The sequence below is a fragment of the Nerophis ophidion genome, linkage group LG04 (assembly GCF_033978795.1).
Source record: "Nerophis ophidion isolate RoL-2023_Sa linkage group LG04, RoL_Noph_v1.0, whole genome shotgun sequence".
In the NCBI taxonomy this organism is placed as follows: domain Eukaryota; kingdom Metazoa; phylum Chordata; class Actinopteri; order Syngnathiformes; family Syngnathidae; genus Nerophis; species Nerophis ophidion.
The window spans coordinates 78,538,972-78,559,574 of record NC_084614.1 but is presented as its reverse complement, the minus strand read 5'-3'; the positions used below and the strand labels follow the sequence as shown (position 1 = coordinate 78,559,574).

General features: G+C 41.4%; 1 protein-coding gene across 1 annotated transcript in view; it reads left to right on the top strand.

Moving 5' to 3' along the window:
• Positions 1-9,255: 9,255 nt before the first annotated feature.
• LOC133551928 (class I histocompatibility antigen, F10 alpha chain-like) overlaps positions 9,256-20,603 on the top strand; it is a 29,455-nt gene continuing 18,107 nt past the window's right edge. Inside the window, exon 1 of the mRNA XM_061899137.1 lies at positions 9,256-9,509. Within this exon, the coding sequence (XP_061755121.1) occupies positions 9,455-9,509 (55 nt within the window). The 5' untranslated portion in view covers positions 9,256-9,454. The remainder of the gene's footprint in view (positions 9,510-20,603) is intronic.

Genomic DNA, 20,603 nt, shown 5'->3' with positions numbered 1-20,603 from the left:
AAAGAGAAGAGTTCCCCGAAAGAGGAGGAAGAAAACGACCCCGAGAGTCCTTTGGGAGAAGAAGAGGAGGAAACTGAGAAGAAAAAAAAGCTCTCCTACCCCCAAGGTGACGAAGAAAGCTGATGGCCAGGAGTAGGAAAAGAAGACAGCTACAGTCTACATGTACTGTTGGTAATAGATCACCTGTATTGGATGTGCATAAGGAAATGGAGGCAGAGGCAATATATCGCTGACCTTTTTTGGAACAGGTGGTTTCACGAATATTTACCGTTGCTACAAGAGCGACAAAAGTGGACAAATGAAAAAAGTTTGTCTGCAAACAAAAAGGATTATCATCTAAAGACCTGTTACAAAGATATGCCTTCTAGGTGAAGGTATTGAGTAAATTAACTGCATTATTGCAAAAGGGAACATGAAAACCAAAGAAAGAGGTGTTTGTTTTTGGTATTATGGCTCTATTTTTGTTTTATTGATTCCAAATTAAATCGCTCTGTTCGTCACGCCAGCAGCAATTAGGGGCTGGTGTGTTAGAGCCAAATACACTTTCTGTCTGTCAAATTGATGACGTCACTCAAGGGGTTGGCTCCAAGGCCAAGTGCCTGGATATTTAGGGAGGAGTCAGGATCTTGCCCAGGTGTTGCTGAGTAGAGGCACAACAGTTTTTGACTGTGCCAGGCTAGTGTTTGTTTGCTCCCGTGTATTTTCCGTTTTTGAACAAAGTGTGTTATATAATTGTGACTTTATGTTAGTAAATATTTTGGTTAAACATGGACACAATTCTGGGCCTCAATTATTAGCCGGTTGCACACGTCTGAACTAGCTTCATTTATATTCGGCAACCAGTAGCAGTAAAAGTATAGGACTTTACCGCTACAGGGGTTTTGGATATTAATTATGAAATGCTGTTCCTAGATTACATCCATGCTAATAAAAAAAAAACTGCAATGATGTATATTACAGACAAAAAGTTACACACTTTATCCCATGCCTGTGCAACAGCAAACATCTGGGCCCCTGTAGAGGGGGTCCAGACTGAGGCCAAGGGAAACAAACCTCATAGCCATACCACACATAAACATGTGTGTAAGAGGGAAACGTCAAAGAACACAAAGGACATTAAAGACTTTAAAAGATGAGAGCTGATGCAACCAGACGCAAAAGTAAAACAACAACAAAAAACAAACATATACACTCTGTGGTGTTCCACGCCAACGTCTGCTGTGGTGGGGGGAGTATGGCCGGAGACAGGAGCAGACCCAACAAAGCAACCAAGAGAGCCAAGTCCGCATGGATGAACGAGGATAGATAGAAGGATAGTACTTTATTGATTCCTTCAGTAGAGTTCCCTCGGGAAAATTAAAAATTCCAGTTGCACTGTACAGAACTTTGATCAAATTTAAAAAGTAAATCATAAATAAGAAGGGCATGTGTTATTGTTTTGCATCCCGTCATCCTCGTACAGGGGTGTCCAAAGTGCGGCCCGGGGGCCATTTGCGGCCCGCGGTTAATTTTTTAACGGCCATAAGCACATTCTATAAATACGATTTTTAAAAAAAAGAAAAAACAGAAAAAGTGCTACAAAAGAGCAAACAGGTGAAATGTGACAAGAAAATGTTGCAATGTTTACTCTAATAACACAAAGCTGCCATCTAGGCTGTTGTTTACTAAAAAAAAAATAATAAATCAAAATCAATGTCAATATGGATTATTGACCTATTCAAGGCTCCAACGACGTCACATTAAATATTCCACTTTGAGATATTTCTTGGGGAAAATGTTGCATATTTTGTGTTTGCCATATAAAAAAGAAAAAACATAAACACCAATAATATATATATATATATATATATATATATATATATATATGTATATATATATCAATCAATCAATGTTTACTTATATAGCCCTAAATCACTAGTGTCTCAAAGGGCTGCACATACCACCACGACATCCTCGGTAGGCCCACATAAGGGCAAGGAAAACTCACACCCAGTGGGACATCGGTGACAATAATGACTATGAGAACCTTAGAGAGGAAGAAAGCAATGGATGTCGAGCGGGTCTAACATGATACTGTGAAAGTTCAATCCATAATGGATCCAACACAGTCGCGAGAGTCCAGTCCAAAGCGGATCCAACACAGCAGCGAGAGTCCCGTTCACAGCGGAGCCAGCAGGAAACCATCCCAAGCGGAGGCGGATCAGCAGCGCAGAGATGTCCCCAGCCGATACACAGGCAAGCAGTACATGGCCACCGGATCGGACCGGACCCCCTCCACAAGGGAGAGTGGGACATAGAAGAAAAAGAAAAAGAAACGGCGGATCAACTGGTCTAAAAAGGGAGTCTATTTAAAGGCTAGAGTATACAAATGAGTTTTAAGGTGAGACTTAAATGCTTCTACTGAGGTGGCATCTCGAACTGTTACCGGGAGGGCATTCCAGAGTACTGGAACCCGAACGGAAAACGCTCTATAGCCCGCAGACTTTTTTTGGGCTTTGGGAATCACTAACAAGCCGGAGTCCTTTGAAGGCAGATTTCTTGCCGGGACATATGGTACAATACAATCGGCAAGATAGGATGGAGCTAGACATATAATTGATGGATGGATCTGATGTTCATCTGAAGATGATTGTGTTTAAAGTAAACAGTAAAAAAAATATATATTTTGTTATTTCTAATGAGTAGGACACTTTTGGATCTCCAATAATTTCAGTAGGATTTTTCTTTTGTGTCATTGCTAAAAAAAAAAAAAAAAAATTAGAATCAATGTTTTTATGTGTTGAAGGCTCCAATTATTATATAATCTCAAATATTCCACTTTAAAATTCTATTGGGGCGGGGCTTCCGGGGCGTGGCTAAAATGCACATGCAGTAGTTTGCCTCTGCAGTTACTCCGGTGAAAACTATAAAATTTAATCTTAATTTTGCTTTTTTTTTTTTCTTTTTTTTTTAAACTGACAACGTTTGGTCAATTATATGCATGCCTATCCCTCTGGGTAAATTAGACTCTATTAAGATATAAATAACAACGATTATGCCCAAGACACGAAGAGGGAAGCAATCAGAGTCACCTGTGGCCGTAAACGAGCCTGAGGCTAGCGCTGAGATGGCGTCATCAACTCTGGAGAAGATGCTGGATAAGATACTCGAGTCTATACACAAACGTTTTGACATGCTTGAGGAAAAGCTTGAGGCTCTTTCAAGCAAGCAGTCGGCACTGACCAACCGAGTGCAGGACATGGAGCAGCAAGGTTCTGAACACGAGCGCCGCATTGAAGCGCTCGAACAAAAATGGACTCAAACGCAGAAGAGGAACGAGAAATTGGTAGCTAAAATAGACGAATTGGAAGGGCGCTCAAGACGGTTTAACATAAAAATAGTCGGGACACCAGAGCAAGAAGAAAAGGGTAGACTTACGGATTTCGTTGCGGACCTGATACCAAAGTCGTTTGGAGCAACGACCAGGTAAAGGTGTTTACCTCTCCTGCAGACACTAAGACCTTTATTATAAAACATTTTAGTGACTAATTATCAATAATGGCTCTACCACACAAGGCTTATGATAAGTATAAAAGCAGAAATACACTTTTTCACTGAGCTTTATTTCACCGGAGGTCGCAGGGGAAAAAAAAACAAACACTTCACTGCCGAGCTATTAATTGCTTGGGGCAATGAACGCAGCTACGAACATGTGCCCTGCGCCTGAAGATGGGGGTGGGGGACTCATGGACTGGGGAACCGTCCAAAACGACGTCTTATGGACATCACCACAATGGAGATTTCACTCCAAAACATTGAACTACACACGATGGGAACCGAGGGAGGGGGGAACAATGGGGTGTGAGTGTTGTGTATGTGTGAATGTGGAGGAAAGAGATGTACAATCATATTTCAACTTACTAATTACTAAGTTGTTTTTTTTTCATGTAAGGACAAAAAAAAAAAAAAAAAACCTAAAACACCATCATGTCAACATCCATCCATCCATCATCTTCCGCTTATCCGAGGTCGGGTCGCGGGGGCAACAGCCTAAGCAGGGAAACCCAGACTTCCCTCTCCCCAGCCACTTCGTCTAGCTCTTCCCGGGGGATCCCGAGGCGTTCCCAGGCCAGCCGGGAGACATAGTCTTCCCAACGTGTCCTGGGTCTTCCCCGTGGCCTCCTACCAGTTGAACGTGCCCTAAACACCTCCCTAGGGAGGCGTTCGGGTGGCATCCTGACCAGATGCCCGAACCACCTCATCTGGCTCCTCTCGATGTGGAGGAGCAGCGGCTTTACTTTGAGTTCCTCCCGGATGGCAGAGCTTCTCACCCTATCTCTAAGGGAGAGACCCGCCACATGGCGGAGGAAACTCATTTCGGCCGCTTGTACCCGTGATCTTATCCTTTCGGTCATGACCCAAAGCTCATGACCATAGGTGAGGATGGGAACGTAGATCGACCGGTAAATTGAGAGCTTTGCCTTCCGGCTCAGCTCCTTCTTCACCACAACGGATCGGTACAACGTCCGCATTACTGAAGACGCCGCACCGATCCGCCTGTCGATCTCACGATCCACTCTTCCCTCACTCGTGAACAAGACTCCTAGGTACTTGAACTCCTCCACTTGGGGCAGGGTCTCCTCCCCAACCCGGAGATGGCACTCCACCCTTTTCCGGGCGAGAACCATGGACTCGGACTTGGAGGTGCTGATTCTCATTCCGGTCGCTTCACACTCTGCTGCGAACCGATCCAGCGAGAGCATGTAAGAAAAAAATCACACTAGTTTCATGGAATGTTAGGGGCTCAGCCAAAAATATTAAAGCAGGGAAGGTTTTTTCACATTTAAATTCATTAAAAGCAGATGTTGTATTCTTACAAGAAACACATCTCTGTAAAGACAACCAACACAAACTTAAAACAAGCTGGATATCTCAGGTTTATCACGCACCCTTTACTTCACAAGCTAGAGGTGTAGCTATTTTAGTTCAGAAAAATGTGCCTTTCATACTTACATCAAAAATAATTGATTTATTTTATTGAATGGTCATATTACATCCTACCCAGTAACTTTTTGGAATATCTATGGACCAAACACTGATGACTCAAACTTTTATCATCGAGTCTTTGGTCTACTTCCTGATGATAGCTCCTCTCATATCTACATTGGTGGTGATTTTAACTGCCTTTTGGACCCCACTTCAGATAGATTGTCAACTAAATCTCATGTCATTGCTAACTCAACTAAAACTATTAATAATCTTAGGAGATCAAGAAAGAGTCTTGTTCACGAGTGGGGGAAGAGTAGATCGTGAGATCGACAGGCGGATCGGTGCGGCGTCTTCAGTAATGCGGACGTTGTACCGATCTGTTGTGGTGAAGAAGGAGCTGAGCCGGAAGGCAAAGCTTTCAATTTACCGGTCGATCTACGTTCCCATCCTCACCTATGGTCATGAGCTTTGGGTCATGACCGAAAGGATAAGATCACGGGTACAAGCGGCTGGAATTAGTTTCCTCCGCCGTGTGGCGGGGCTCTCCCTTAGAGATAGGGTGAGAAGCTCTGTCATCCGGGAGGAACTCAAAGTAAATCCGCTGCTCCTCCACATCGAGAGGAGCCAGATGAGGTGGTTCGGGCATCTGGTCAGGATGCCACCCGAACGCCTCCCGAGGGAGGTGTTTAGGGCACGTCCAACCGGTAGGAGGCCACGGGGAAGACCCAGGACACGTTGGGAAGACTATGTCTCCCGGCTGGCCTGGGAACGCCTCGGGATCCCCCAGGAAGAGCTAGACGAAGTGGCTGGGGAGAGGGAAGTCTGGGCTTCCCTGCTTAGGCTGTTGCCCCCGCGACCCGACCTCGGATAAGCGGAAGAAGATGGATGGATGGATGGGAGATCAAGAAATATCATAGACATATGGAGAGTAAAACACCCTAATAAAAGGGAGTATTCATTTTACTCCGCTGTACACAATTCCTACACGAGAATTGATTACTTTTTAGTGGAAGCCTCTGCCCTCTCCAATGTCAGTAATCCTGAGTACCATAGTCGAATAATCTCAGATCACAGTCCTGTGAGTTTGCAGATTCAAATTGATCTCCTTAAAATCAAACAAAAATGGAGATTTAATCCACAACTATTATTATATGAAGATTTTAAAGAGTATATAAACAAGATTATCCAAGATTTTATTGAGGTGAATGATAACGGAGAGGTCTCAGACTCCACTTTGTGGGAAGCTCTTAAAGCTACCGTGAGAGGATATATCATTTCATTTGAAATCTCAAAACAAAGAGAAACAAGAAAAAGGCAGAGAGAATTAGAAAAAGAAATTAAAGAAATGGAAAAAAAAAGTCATATAAATTCTCTTTTGCAGTCTGATTACAATAAGATGCTGAAACTGAAAAATGAATACAACTCTCTTCTTCATGGGGAAGTATCTAAACTCCTGCTGAAAAATAAACAAAAACATTTTGAAATATCCGATAAACCACAAAAACTTCTATCCAGACAGCTCAAAAGAGATCAAGCCAAAGCTGCTATTCACAAAATATGCTCAAAAACAGGTGAAACATGTACAGATCTAAAGGATATCAATAATGTCTTCAAAGACATTTTTTCAGAATTATATAAATCTAATTCAGCTATATCTGTTAATGATTTAAATTATTTGTTTACCTCATTAAACTTACCTCAACTGACTCCAAATCATCAGAAATCTTTAGACAACACTATTTCAACTGAAGAACTGCAAAAAGCACTGAAATCTTTCTCCTTGAATAAAAGCCCTGGTCCAGATGGATTTGGTGCGGAGTTTTATCAAGCTTTCAGTGAAATACTATCCCCTATAATACTTAGAATGTTAAATGATTCTTTTGTGAACAACAAACTTCCAAGTTCTTTGTATGAAGCCCATATATGTATAATACCAAAAAAGGGAAAAAATCCACTTGATCCAGCCAATTATAGACCTAGCTCCCTGCTCAATTTAGACCATAAGATTCTAACTAAGGTACTCGCAACAAGGTTAAGCAACCACATAACAGAAATTATTCATCCAGATCAGGTCGGTTTCATCCCGGACAGACCTTCTTTTGGCAATGTACGGAGATTACTGAACGTATTGTACTCAGACTGCACAGGAAACAAAAAGGCTGCCGTCCTGACTCTGGATGCTCACAAAGCTTTTGATTCAATTGAGTGGGCTTATCTTTTTCATGTTCTCAAATTATTTGGATTGGGAGAACATTTTATAAAATGGGTTAAAATAATTTATTCTGCACCAAAATCATATGTCATAACTAATAATGTGGTATCGGATAGTTTTGAATTACATGGCGGCGTGAGACAGGGTGACTGCCTTTCGCCCTTACTCTTCAATTTGGCCCTCGAACCACTGGCTATTGGTTTAAGAATGAACTCTAATATTAAAGGATTTTCAGTGGGCTCATCAGAGAGTCTCATCTCACTTTATGCAGATGATGTACTTGTTACACTTACTGAGCCAGAAGTTGCACTACCACTTCTTTTAGAATATGTAGACTCTTTTGGTAGAATATCTGGTTATAAAATAAACTGGTCCAAAAGTGAGCTTATGTTCCTAGGAGATCATGTTGAGATCAGTCAAAATCCAGTTAAAGTCGCAGAAAATTACATATCCTATCTTGGCTTAAAAATATCTAAAAATTATGAATCATTACTAAAGTTGAACTTTATTGAAGCCTTTGAGAAACTGAAAGTGTGTATTGAGTATTGGAAGACCCTACCTCTCTCTATGTTAGGGAAGGTGAATGCTATTAAAATGATCACTCTGCCAAAATGTATTCATCTTTTTCAAAATTTACCAATTGTAATTCCTGTAGATTTTTTCCAAAAACTTGAATCTTTAGTTCTAGATTTTGTGTGGGGATGTAAAAAACGCAGAATATCCAAAAAGCACTTATTTAGGTCTACAGAGGAAGGGGGACTGGGTCTTCCAATGTTCAAAAATTATTATTGGGCATCAAATCTGAGCGCATTGACCTATTGGAAGATGGGGTCCCCAAATAATGAATCTCTTAACTCTGCTCCCTTATGGCTGAAATTGGAACTGCAGTCATTAGTGAAACCTTATACATCATTGCTATCGCTACTTTTTACTAAACCAGTTTCTTCAATTAAATCAATAAGTCATAGTGTTGTAGTAAAAAATGTAATTTTCCTTTTTTTCCTGTTTTCTCCTCTTTTAAACCGTTCAATTAAGTGTTTTTTTCATCATTTATTCTCTACAAAAAACCTTCTGTAAAAGGAAAAAAAATGTACGACGAAATGACAGACAGAAATACCCATTTTTTTTATACATATAGATTTATTTATTAAGGTAAATTGAGCAAATTGGCTATTTCTGGCAATTTATTTAAGTGTGTATCAAACTGGGAGCCCTTCGCATTAATCAGTATCCAAGAAGTAGCTCTTGGTTTCAAAAAGGTTGGTGACCCCTGATATAAATGAATGTAACCATGGTAATAAAATGTTATATAGCAAAGTAAAAGTTGTGTTTCTTACTAAGTAAATGTAACTCGTTACTACTCACCTACGTGGATAAGTGTGTTCACCTTTGACAGGTACGACAAAATAAAAATAAAAATAAAAATGATCACCATCGAGTTTAGGAGACTTGAAACAAGCATGCATTCAATGTTTGGCTTTACCGTGTCTACTTTTACTTTCACTTTCTTTGATATTCTGCCAGCAGAAGCGTCTGCCTCACACTTTTCCCCCACGTTCAGCACTTTGGCCACAGCGAGTCCATCTCATAAAGGCTTTCTGCTGACTTTTTTACTCAGGATGAAACTTCCTGATGCAACCCTGGCCGGGAATCGAACCCATGCGAGGCAGATGCGTGTCCCGTTACCCCAGCAGGGACGCCTCACGCTTGGGAGACATAACGGAGGTGAAAGTTAAGACGTGAAATAAAAAGAAGTGAGGATGTCCTGCGGTGTAGCGACTTTATGTCTATCAATCATTATTTGTATTGATGCTTTCTTGAGAGGACTACAATACGATCACTGATCGGATGTTCCAGCCCTGTCATTACTTTTAACTCTCAATCTCACCTTCATTCCTCTTTCTTTCTTTTCTTTCCAAGTTTGGCGGCCAACTTGACACACCTTTTTGTTGTCAAGTCACGTGATTTCCCAGAAAAGCCACACAAGCATTTACCTGACGTGGCCACAAGGGGCGCTCTCTAGTGAGTCCAGTAGAAGACTTCTTGTCAGTTGACTGCTGCCACTTTTCTGTGCAGAATAGCGTTTCGTTTTCTCTCCTCACTGTGACGTCACAGAATGCTGACTCCTCATTGGCTCAGGTGGAGTATTATAAAAAGAGCCTCGACAGTTCCTGGTTCATTTTTCCTGTTTGCGAGTCAAGCGAGTGTTCGTCACTTTTGTCTTTCTCTGCGAGATTAAAAGCGGCAAACATCTTTTTGTTTCGCGCTGACATCATGAACTTGTTTTTATTCTTTCTTCTGGTCGTGCAAATGCACAGCGTGACGCCTGGTAAGTCCTTTTTATAAGTTTATTAATATTTTATTCATAAATCCTCTTTGTGCCTTCACTTAGTTGACTTCTGATAGTTTATGTTACTTATTAATTAAATTATTGTTGTATTATTTAAGCCCTTTGTTACTTAATCCTGGTTCTTTTTTTTTAACACATTTTATTGTTTTCCCTTTTTCCTAGTAAACATTCAAAATGTTCCAATAAGGTTACAGAAGCAGATAAATCCATTTAAGCTCTTTATTTGTTTTGACTTTAGTGTTTCTTGTTCAAAGACTTATTTTTTCCAAGGCTTGTAAGAACGAACACAAATCTTCAAACACGGAAGTGTCAGAAACTAATCAAGTGTAGTAACATCACCCCGCCACAAGATGTCAGTAAGAGTCGACATCAAATGGGCAGAACAGGTTGTGTTCAACTCTGTTGTACTTTTTATTCAGCCTCCATTGTAGAAAATATATGTTTATTTTCAAAATGTTCAAACCGTCAACAGATGTTAGTAATATTATTAATGTGTTGTATTTGTCATAGAACATGTGAGTCTTGACTGTGATATCTAGCAGTGTTTGATGTTCACTTTAAGACCCGACTGAAGACGGAAGGAGCTAAAATATTCACAGTGCAAGATTGTTGAACATGAAACTAAATAATAAAAAGTCATCCTGTTGTTGTTTTCTTCTTTCAGTGATTCACACGCTGCAGTATTTCCAAACTGCGTCCTCTCAAGTTCCAAACTGCCCAGAGTATGTGAGTGTTGGTTATGTTGATGGAGTTCAGATTTCTCACTATGACAGCAACAGCAGGAAAGCAGAAGCCAAACAGGACTGGATGAACAAAATCACAGCAGAGAATCCAAAATACTGGCAGAGACAAACAGAGATCAGTGTTGGTAATGAGTTGAGGGACAAACACAACCTTGAAGTTCTTAAGAAGTGTTTCAACCAAACTGGAGGTTTGTTTATGTTGAACTTTCTACTACTTAAATGTATTTGATGTACTCTTTTTATACTGTAGTAAACACACATTACTGCACTGATACTTGTCTCTGTCCATCCCATAATAACCTACACTAATACTGTGTGTGTGTGTGTGTGTGTGTGTGTCACTCTGCTTTACAACACTGTGTGTGTCTCAGGTGTTCACATTCTCCAGAGGATGTCTGGATGTGAATGGAATGATGAGACTGATGAAGTTAAAGGTTGGCATCAGGAAGGTTATGATGGAGAAGATTACATATCGTTGGACATGAAGACATGGACATTTACTGCAGCAAAACAACAAGCTTTCCCCAGCAAACTCAATTGGGACCAGAACAAACATCTACTAGAACACAATAAGTTTTACTACACTGAGAGATGTCCTTCTTACTTGAAGAAGTATGTGAACAATGGGAAGGAGGTCCTAATGAGAACAGGTAGAAACACAACATGTACTTTCACCTTTTAACTTGTTAGCACTCCCCCTATAGGAACATTACTGACATTACACCCTGTCTCTTTATACTCTTCTCTCTTTCTCTCACCTTGTCTCCATCTTTACTTCCATTTACACCTTCTCTCCATATTTACCTCCGTTCTCTCCTTTTCCCTCCATCTTTACCTCCATCTACACCTTCCCTCCATCTTTACCTCTGTCCACTTTTACTCTCCATCTTTATCTCATTCTCTCCTTCTCTCCATCTTTACCTCCATCCTCACATTCTCTCCATCTTTACCTCCATCCTCACATTCTCTCCATCTTTACCTCCATCCACTCTTACTCTCCATCTTTATCTCATTCTCTCCTTCTCTCCATCTTTACCTCATTCTCTCCTTCTCTCCATCTTTACCTCCGTTCTGTCCTTTTCCCTCCATCTTTACCTCCATCCTCACTTTCTCTCCATCTTTACCTCCATCTACACTTTCTCTCCATCTTTATCTCATTCTCACCTTCTCTCCATCTTTACCTCCGTTCTCTCCTTTTCCCTCCATCTTTACCTCATCCTCACCTTCTCTCCATCTTTACCGCTGTCCACTCTTACTTTCCATCTTTATCTCATTCTCTCCTTCTCTCCATCTTTACCTCATTCTCAACTTCTCTCCATCTTTACCTCCATCCACACCTCATCTCCATATTTACCTCCGTTCTCTCCTTCTCTCTATCTTTACTTCCATCCTCATCTTCTCTCCATCTTTACCTCCGTTCTCATCTTCTCTCTGTACCTCCATTTTCTCTGTCTTTACCTCCATTGACACCTTCTTTCCATCGACACCTTCACTCCATCTTTACCTCTGTTCTCATCTTTTCTCCATCTTTACCTCCATCCACACGTTATCTCCATATTTACCTCCATTCTCACTTTCTCTCCATCTTTACCTCCGTTATTACATTCTCTCCATCTTTACTTTAATCCACACCTTCTCTCCATCTTTGCCTCCATCCACACCTCTCCATCTTTACTTCCATTCTCTTCTTCTCTCCATCTTTACCTCCATCCCCACCTGCTCTCCCTCTTTGTCTCCATCCACACCTTTTCTCCATATTTTCTCCAGCCACACCTTCTCCTCATCTTTACCTCCATCCCCACCTTCTCTCCATCCACACCTTCTCATCTCTACCTCCATCCACACCTTCTCTCCATCCACACCTTCTCTCCATCCACACCTTCTCCCCACATTGTCCTGTGTTCACACGTGACATCACTTCCTGTGCAGAGCTTCCAGAGGTGTTCCTGCTCCAGAAGACGCCGTCCTCTCCGGTCAGCTGCATGGCGACAGGTTTCTACCCCGACGGTGCCGACCTGTTTTGGAGGAAAGACGGCGAGCAGATCTTCGAGGACGTGGAGCACGGAGAGATACTCCCCAACCACGACGGAACCTTCCAGATGTCGGTGGCGCTGAAAGTGGAGGTGACGGCCGACGTGGAGGGCAAGTACGAATGTGTGTTTCAGCTGTCAGGCGTCAAGGAGGACTTGGTCACCAAGCTGGAGAGAAGAAGCATCCTGAGCAACGCAAGCCATGAAGGTGAGAAAGACACATTTAGTTGGAGATGTTTCCCATCACAAGTCCACCTGTCACCATTATTGATCCATGTCACCATGACAACGCTTGACGTCTGCATGCAAAGTAGTCATGAAGGTTTCCTCTTCATGCTTTGTCACTCCACTTGTGCTTTTTTGCTCTCCACAGACAACTTGAGCGTCGCCCTCGCTGCCACGGCGGCGGTCCTCGCTGTGGCGGCCATCATCATCATCATCATCATCATGGTCATGGTCAGGCGTCACAGAAACAGACAAGGTGAGGGACGCCAATGTCCTCTGTCTTCTTCTTCTCGGTGCACTCGGTCCAGGCCGTGAGTTGATGCTTTCATCCGGGCTGCAAAGGTGCGGCCATCTTTTAGTTGCCTTCCAGCCAAACACTCAAAGATCCACAGAGACAGAGCGCACACTCTCACGTAGAAACACGGCGTGACGTGAGGGGAAAAGTCCACTTCACCTTGTTTCTCTTTCATTTCAGCCCAGTACGATCCAGCTGGTAAGTAAAACATCTTTTCTTTGAGCCGCAAGAAACAAAGCCGTGGTGAAGCGTCACTCACATGGAGGTCTGATGTGGACCTTTGTTACAAGTTTAGCCGGAAAAGCCCAACTGGAGCTGACTCCTTCACAATAAAAGTCCCTCCTGTGAGCACACGCAATACAAAGTCTGGCATATCTCACTTTTGACAGGAGTCCTCATGATGAGGATCAGCCAAATGAGACATCAAGTGTGCTGACTCGTCATGTTTCCAAGTCACACCTCAAAGATCTGATGTGAGTGACGAGGCACCTTCTGGATGTTCTTCCTTCACCGTTTGCGTTTGTCCCGCAGCTCGCCACGGCGGCGTGGAGCTCGACGAGAACGTGCAGGCGGCTGAAGGCTGAGTAAGCTCACATGGACTGTCTGCACCTCCAAATGTTCTTGTGTGAAGATGATGTTCAACTTGGATTCACCTGCTTCTGTCGGGAATGTGCTGAGTGGTCTTCTTCCTCCAGGATGCTTTGTGCACTGGAACACAGGGAGATGTCTCCATCGCTGAGGGACGTCATCACACTCGGAGATGAGATGGAGATGTGCTTTGTTCTTCGTCCGACTGCTCCTCACGCTATTCCATGTATTCTTCTTTGGCCGTTAAAAGACTTTCAAGATCAAACGCTGGTGGCTGTAAAATCGCACGTTTCATGGCCTTGACGTCATGACGAGGATTTCTTCTTTTCTTTCAATGGCCGCTGCTTATGATCAATATCACATTGTGTCACATCTCTGTCAATAAATCCGTTTTTTCTCCACTCGCCTCGCACTGCTTTCTTGGGGACCAGGAAGAGTCTCAGTCATAAAAATGGTAGAAGTAGGTCATTTTTGTTTGTTTTTACTTTTTCACTCAACACTTAAATCCCTAGATCAATTTCAGGTTTATCCGTCCTTATCAGTCTTTTTTTTTTTCATAATTTACGCCATTTTTGTCAAAACCTTGTTTTGTTATGGCAAAAGCACAAAATAATTTTCACTCAACGTAATTGCAATCTTAAATACGTCAATAATTCAGAACATCATCGATTTTAATTCATTATTTTTTTCGAGCAATGACAATTAAAACTTGTCCCACTGAAATTATTAGGATCCAAACGGGCCCCACTCATAAAAATAAGTCAAACATTATTTTTACTTTCAACACTTAAGTCCCTCTAAATTTCAGATCCATCCCTCGTTTCTGTGACGACCTGTCACGTCAGGTGTCACGCGGTCTGTTTGCGTTTGTGTTTATCTCCTAGTCAGCGCTCTTATTTTGGTCCCACTTCCTGTTTGTCTCCCTGAGCCCTTTTCCCTCCTCAACTGTCACTGATTGGCAGCCTGGCCACACCTGGTCATGGGGTGAGGGTGATGGGTCAAATGCAGAGGAAAATCTCACCACACCTAGTGTGTGTGTGACAATCATTGGTACTTTTACTTTAATCAACTGGCTTCGATTTATGCCTGCCTCGCCCTCCAGTCAGGGCTCAAGGATTGTTTTTTGAAACCTTACTTTGGTTTTTCTGTATGCTGCTTATGCTTCTGTGCACTTCCCTGCTGCACCTCTTTGTGCTCCCTGTGGGAATTAAAAGACTCTCACCCGCACGTCGTCCTCCTGTCTCCTGCATCTTGGGGTCACAACTAGAGCAGCCATGCAAGTACGTGACAGCTTCTTCATTTCAGTTTTTTTTTTTTTTGCCCTATTAGTCAAAAACCCTTTTTTTTGTAAGGCAAACACAAAATATCCTATAAAAATATTTAGAAGTCAAATTTTGTAAGTGACGTAATTGGAGCCTTGAATAGTTTAAATAATTTGTAACAAAATTGAGTTTGATTCATTATTATTTTTGAGCAATGACAGCTTTAAAGAGAAAACAACCTGCATGGCAGCTTTATTAGACTCAACAATGCAACTTTTCTTTGTTGCATTTAACATGTTTTCACCTCTTTTATTCCACTATTTAGTTTTTTTTATACACTATCTGTAGAATGTGTCGTGTATGAGCTTATATGGGACATAATGTATAATATTTCTAATTGCCTTTTTCTTTTTCATGCCTTTTTAACCTGAGTCTTTCAAGCAAAAGCGTTCCAAAAATCAGCAAACCCGCCTTTCTTCTTCCTCCGTCAAAAGTAGGTGAATCCACAAATATAAATAACTACAGACCGATTTCCAAATTGGGTTAATGTTGAATGTCCAATCCAAGATGGCCGACAGGACTGTCTTTTGTTTGTCTGCTTGTCAAAGTGGTCTGAATTTCTATGTGTTTTAGTCTCTTTTTTTTAGCCGATTGAAGTAAATTGCACTAGTTTTAAGCGTAACAATTGATGAATGAAGGCTTACTTCCAAAAAGTGGTATTTCTGACTGCTTTTGTTGGATTTGGAAATCTGGAGGCCTCTGACCTGCAGAAGCCGGGGGATGTTTTGCTAGCTGAAATTTTGGCCTTCCATCTGCCACAGTCTGGATCTATACTAGTCTCAGCTTGGCCTTCCACTACCTACAGTCTGAGTCGACTGGCTTCATCTTGGCCTTCCGTCTTCCACGGCCTGGATCCATCTTAGCCTCAGACTGACTAAAGCTGGGCCTCTGCTAGCCTTAGCTTGGTCTTCCAACTCTTGTAGCTTGGACATCTGAACTTTGATTATTGGACCAATGCAGATATATTTATTTTATCAGAAACCTGGCTAAGTAAAGCAGTCTCTGACAAGGACATTGCTATAAATGGATACAATGTCTTCCGATGCGATCGTCCTCGAAAAGGTGGAGGGGTGGCTATGTATATAAAAAACAGATTTAATGTTACTTTATTATCATCACTGTCAATCACTAAACCATTTGAACTCCTTGCCCTGCAGCTTGAATTCTCGCATGGCCAAACTCTCGCAATTGTAGGGTGTTATAGACCTCCCTATGCCTCCACTGAAGCCCTTGCCTCTCTTGAATCCTTTATGAGTGGACTAGTGAACTTCTCTTGGTTGGTGATTTAAATTTTGACTGGTTGACTTCCTCTTCTGATAACCTTAAAGCTGTATGCAACACACTAAATTTAACTCAATTAATCACTTCCCCAACTCGACCCAATACTAAAAACCCCTCAAAATCATCTTTACTTGATCTAATTCTAACCAACGCTCCCCATAAGTACACTGGTACTGGGGTGTTTGTCAATGACTTGAGTGATCATTGTACAATTGCAGCTGTAGGAAACTGCAAGCTACCAAAATCAAAACCCATTATTACATGCAAAAGAGATATTAACATTTTTTGCCTCCCAGCTTTTATATACGACTTAGCTGCCTTTGAGTGGAACAGAGTTGCTTTAATTGATGATATTGAGATAGCGTTGAAATACTTATAACCAATTTCAACGTATAGTCAATAAACATGCTCCCTTTCGAAAATTTAGAGTTAAAGGTCAAAATCAGGGGCGTCGCCAGACATATTTCACTGGGGCACGTGCCCCACTGTTGATCTGCAGTGCCCCAGTAAAAATGGCGCCAATAAAAAAAAAAACGCTTCAGAGTTTTAAGTCTACATAACATAGACAACAGCGCACATACTACTTAGTATGCTAATTGATTGCTACTGTATTCACTCCACGAAACAGTGAGCACATGGCTACTTAATATGGTAATTTATTCACGTGTGGATCGAGACTTCGGTTGCGAGAGAGGTGAGGTAGGTGACGTTAGCCAACAACAATTTGTTAATTACATTATTTTTATTTTTATTTGACTCAAACTGTAACTCCTAGATGGATTTAAGAAAGTTATTGGCCCGCAGCAGGGAAGAAGCAGCAAGGAATGAGAGATGTAAGTGAAGTCCTAGCTAGCTAGGCAACATCATTGTCTTGAGTTGATGCTAAGTTAGCTAACGTTATTCCTTGTATCAAGACAAACATATTCATTTGCTGTACGAGCTGTCGGGGCAATTTCCAATCAACATGAAACATCATGTTGGTTATTGTCTGCTGCTTCTGCATCAATGATGATTTGGAGTCAGCATGTGTGAGTTGAGTGCTTCTCAAATGGTTTATCTTCAGGAAGAAAAACATTTTTCCATATCATCAAGCCAAATTTTTAAATAATCAAGTTTATTTCACAGAAAAATAGCACAGTAGACTTGTCTTGTTAATCGGTGTGACTTTGACTAAAATAATCTTGTTTTGTCACCAGAAAAATGGCTATAGCTAAAGCATCTGGTTTTGTTTCCAGAAAAAATAGTAACATTTCTGTATTTGTTTTCAGAAAGATGGCTGAAAATATCGGGTTTTGTTGCCCCATTTAGATTTTTTTCAAATATATTTCCATGTCTGTCCTGAGTCCTCCTCCAACTTGTTAGTCGGTTTGCCTTTTGCTAAAATACTCACTAATAGTCACTAGAAAAATGGCTAAAAATATCTGGTTTTGTTGCCACAATTTAATTTTTTCTCCCTAAACTTTTTTTTTTTTCATGCACACATCTGACTGAAAATGACACACAATCCACTTTTATGTCGCGACCCAGCAGTTGGGAACCACTGGTCAACTGTATAACAGTTACTGTAATATTTCCATGTCTGTCCAGAGTGATTGACCACTTTGCAAAAATGAAAAGGAGACGTTACAGTTTACTTCTCAGAAAATGATTCCCTGAACAGACACACAACAGTTGTTCATTTATTCTACTACTGTGGCTTTATTGTTTTGTGTATATTTTATAGTTGTGTGTATCTGAAATAGGATTAGCCACATTGCCATAAATGGAAATTAAATAATATAAAAGAACCCAGAGATGTAGGGGTGCTTTATTTTTTGTTTTACTTTTGTCGATGTTAAATTTGCAGATGATTACTGCAATAAATATTTCAAAAATATTCATTGCTCTTCCTTTTTGCTTTTACCAGTAGCAGTTTAGAAGTCTGGAGTAAAAAAAGTGCACAAGTAGGTCAAATGCATGAGTTAATTTCAGGTGGTTCATCAAAGATCCATACAACATCATCTGATATGATTTCATAGTTTAAAGCACTATTTATGTATTTTTTATGATAAATAAGTGCTAAAAATTGTTTTGCTTGCGCGCTTTGCACGCTCACATGGATTATTTGTGCCCCAGGTGTGCCCCAGTACAGTATTAGGTCTAGTGACGCCCCTGGTCGAAATAATCCCTGGTTTACCGCTGCAATTGGAAACCTTCTCAAAGAGAGAGATGTTGCTTGGGCCAGGGCTCGAAAAACAAAGACAGAGGTTGACTGGCTTAGCTTTCGCCAGCTTAGAAATAAATGTACTTCGCTTGTTAAGAGAGCCAAGTCTGATTTTTACCTGCATGAATGCAAAAAACATATCAATCACCCCAAAAAGTTTTGGCAAACCATAAAAGCTTCTTTAAATCATGTGAAAACAAATGACTTTCCATGTCCTTTGATTACTCAATCTGGTACTTTGTCTGATAAGACAACTATATCAAATTGTTTTAATGAGTATTTAGTTTCTGGCGGTTTTTGTTTGAGTCGTTGAATCCTCAATCGTCAAATGTTGGTTTAACTAATGTTAATATCCCAAATACACCACAGGCTGTAATTAGACGCAGCACCTGCACTTGTGACTTCACACCTGTATCAGTATCTGAGGTATACAATGCACTAAAGAGCCTGGACACAACTAAAGCAGCAGGACCGGACCAAATTGAACCCTTTTTCTTAAAATTGGCTGCTGATTTTATTGCTGAGCCTCTCTCGCATATTTTTAACCTCAGTCTAACAAGTAAAAGCATTCCAAAAATCTGGAAATCAGCCTTTGTTCTTCCCCTGCTAAAAGGGGGTGAACCCACAAATATAAATAATTACAGACCAATTTCTAAATTATGCATTTTAGCAAAATTGTTTGAGAAAATCATCAGTAACCAGCTAAATGATTTTTTTAGAATTAAACAATATTTAATCCCCATTTCAATCTGGTTTTAGAATACAGCATAGCACTATTACAGCTGCTCTTAAGGTCCTCAATGATTTAATCGAGGCTGTGGACGGCGGACATTTTGTTCCAGCACCGTTCCCAGCTATAAGTCGTCTGTTTTCATCGCATGATTCCACAGTATTCTGGACACCTGTGTTGCTGGATCTTTTGCTATTTGTTCAATAAATAATGGAGACATCAAAGAAGAAAGCTGTAGATGGGAAGCGGTGTATTGCGGCCGCCTTTAGCAACACAAACACAGCCGGTGTTTCATTGTTTACATTCCCGAAGGATGAGGTTGAAGCTTTACTATGGAACAGAGCGGTCAAGCGAACACGGCTGGATTGGACCACAAACACAAAGTACTGTGTTTTATGCAACGATCATTTCGAAAGATCGTGTTTCGAAAAGGGTCCCTTGTGAAGGGCAGAGATGGGCGTCACCACCACCCGTCGACTGGTGCTGAAGAAAGGTGCGGGGCCGACCTTCAGGTTGTACAGTTACGACCATGTAATCACACTTTAACACTAGTAACACAATAACCAGATAGGGAAATTTCCAGAATTATCCTAGTAAATTTGTCTAATAATATCTGAATCGCTCCCACTGTAGTCTTTTTTTTCTTCTAGTCCTTCACTCTCATTTTCCTCATCCACAAATCTTTAATCCACGCTCAAATTAATGGGGAAATCGCCACTTTCTCGGTCCGAATCGCTCTCGCTGCTGGTGGCCATGATTGTAAACAATGTTCAGATGTGAGGAGCTCCACAACCCGTGATGTCACGCGCACATCGTCTGCTACTTCCGGTACAGGCAAGGCTTTTTTATCAGCACCAAAAGTTGCTAACTTTATCGTCGATGTTCTCTACTAAATCCTTTCAGCAAAAATATGGCAATATCTGGAAATGATCAAGTATGACACATAGAATGGACCTGCTATCCCCGTTTAAATAAGAATATCTCATTTCAGTAGGCCTTTAATGTTAGTGCGGCCCGCAAGTTTTATATGAACGGCGCTTGACAGCGTTGTGTTATTCGGGTCCAAAATGGCTCTTTCAACGTTCTGGGTTGCCTACCCTGCGTTGGTGGAAAAGCGGCAAATGAGTGAAAGCGACAGAGACGTTGCCATGGAGACGGGGGTTCAATTACGTGCCTAGCTGCAGTCACACCGCGACACCTGTCCGTCAGTAATAACAGTCCCCGATAACCTGGACCAATTCAAACCGTTATTTGCTTTTTTTTTTCTTGTTTAGTTTGCATTGCCTCACACAATGAACACTACATATAAACACTCCGGGAGCCGTCACTTTTTAGCGCTCGCTATCCCGGTACTTTCCCGGCTATTATCCGCCGACCGCCGTGTTGCTGTAGGGAGGAAAAGCGGAGCGACGCACATTGCGGAAACAACATTATTCTCCGTGCGTGGGCTAAATACAAATATATTCCACAACCCCAAACATGTCTTTTTCAAAGCCTGCAGTGAAGAGAAGGGTTAGTGATGAGCAAAGACAATTCCAGGAAAAGTGGGAGATGCGATATTTCTTTGTTGAGCACAGGGGCACCCCGACGTGTCTTATTTGCACCCAGAAAGTTGCACAAGGGATACAATTTGAAACGTCTTTATACAACTAGACA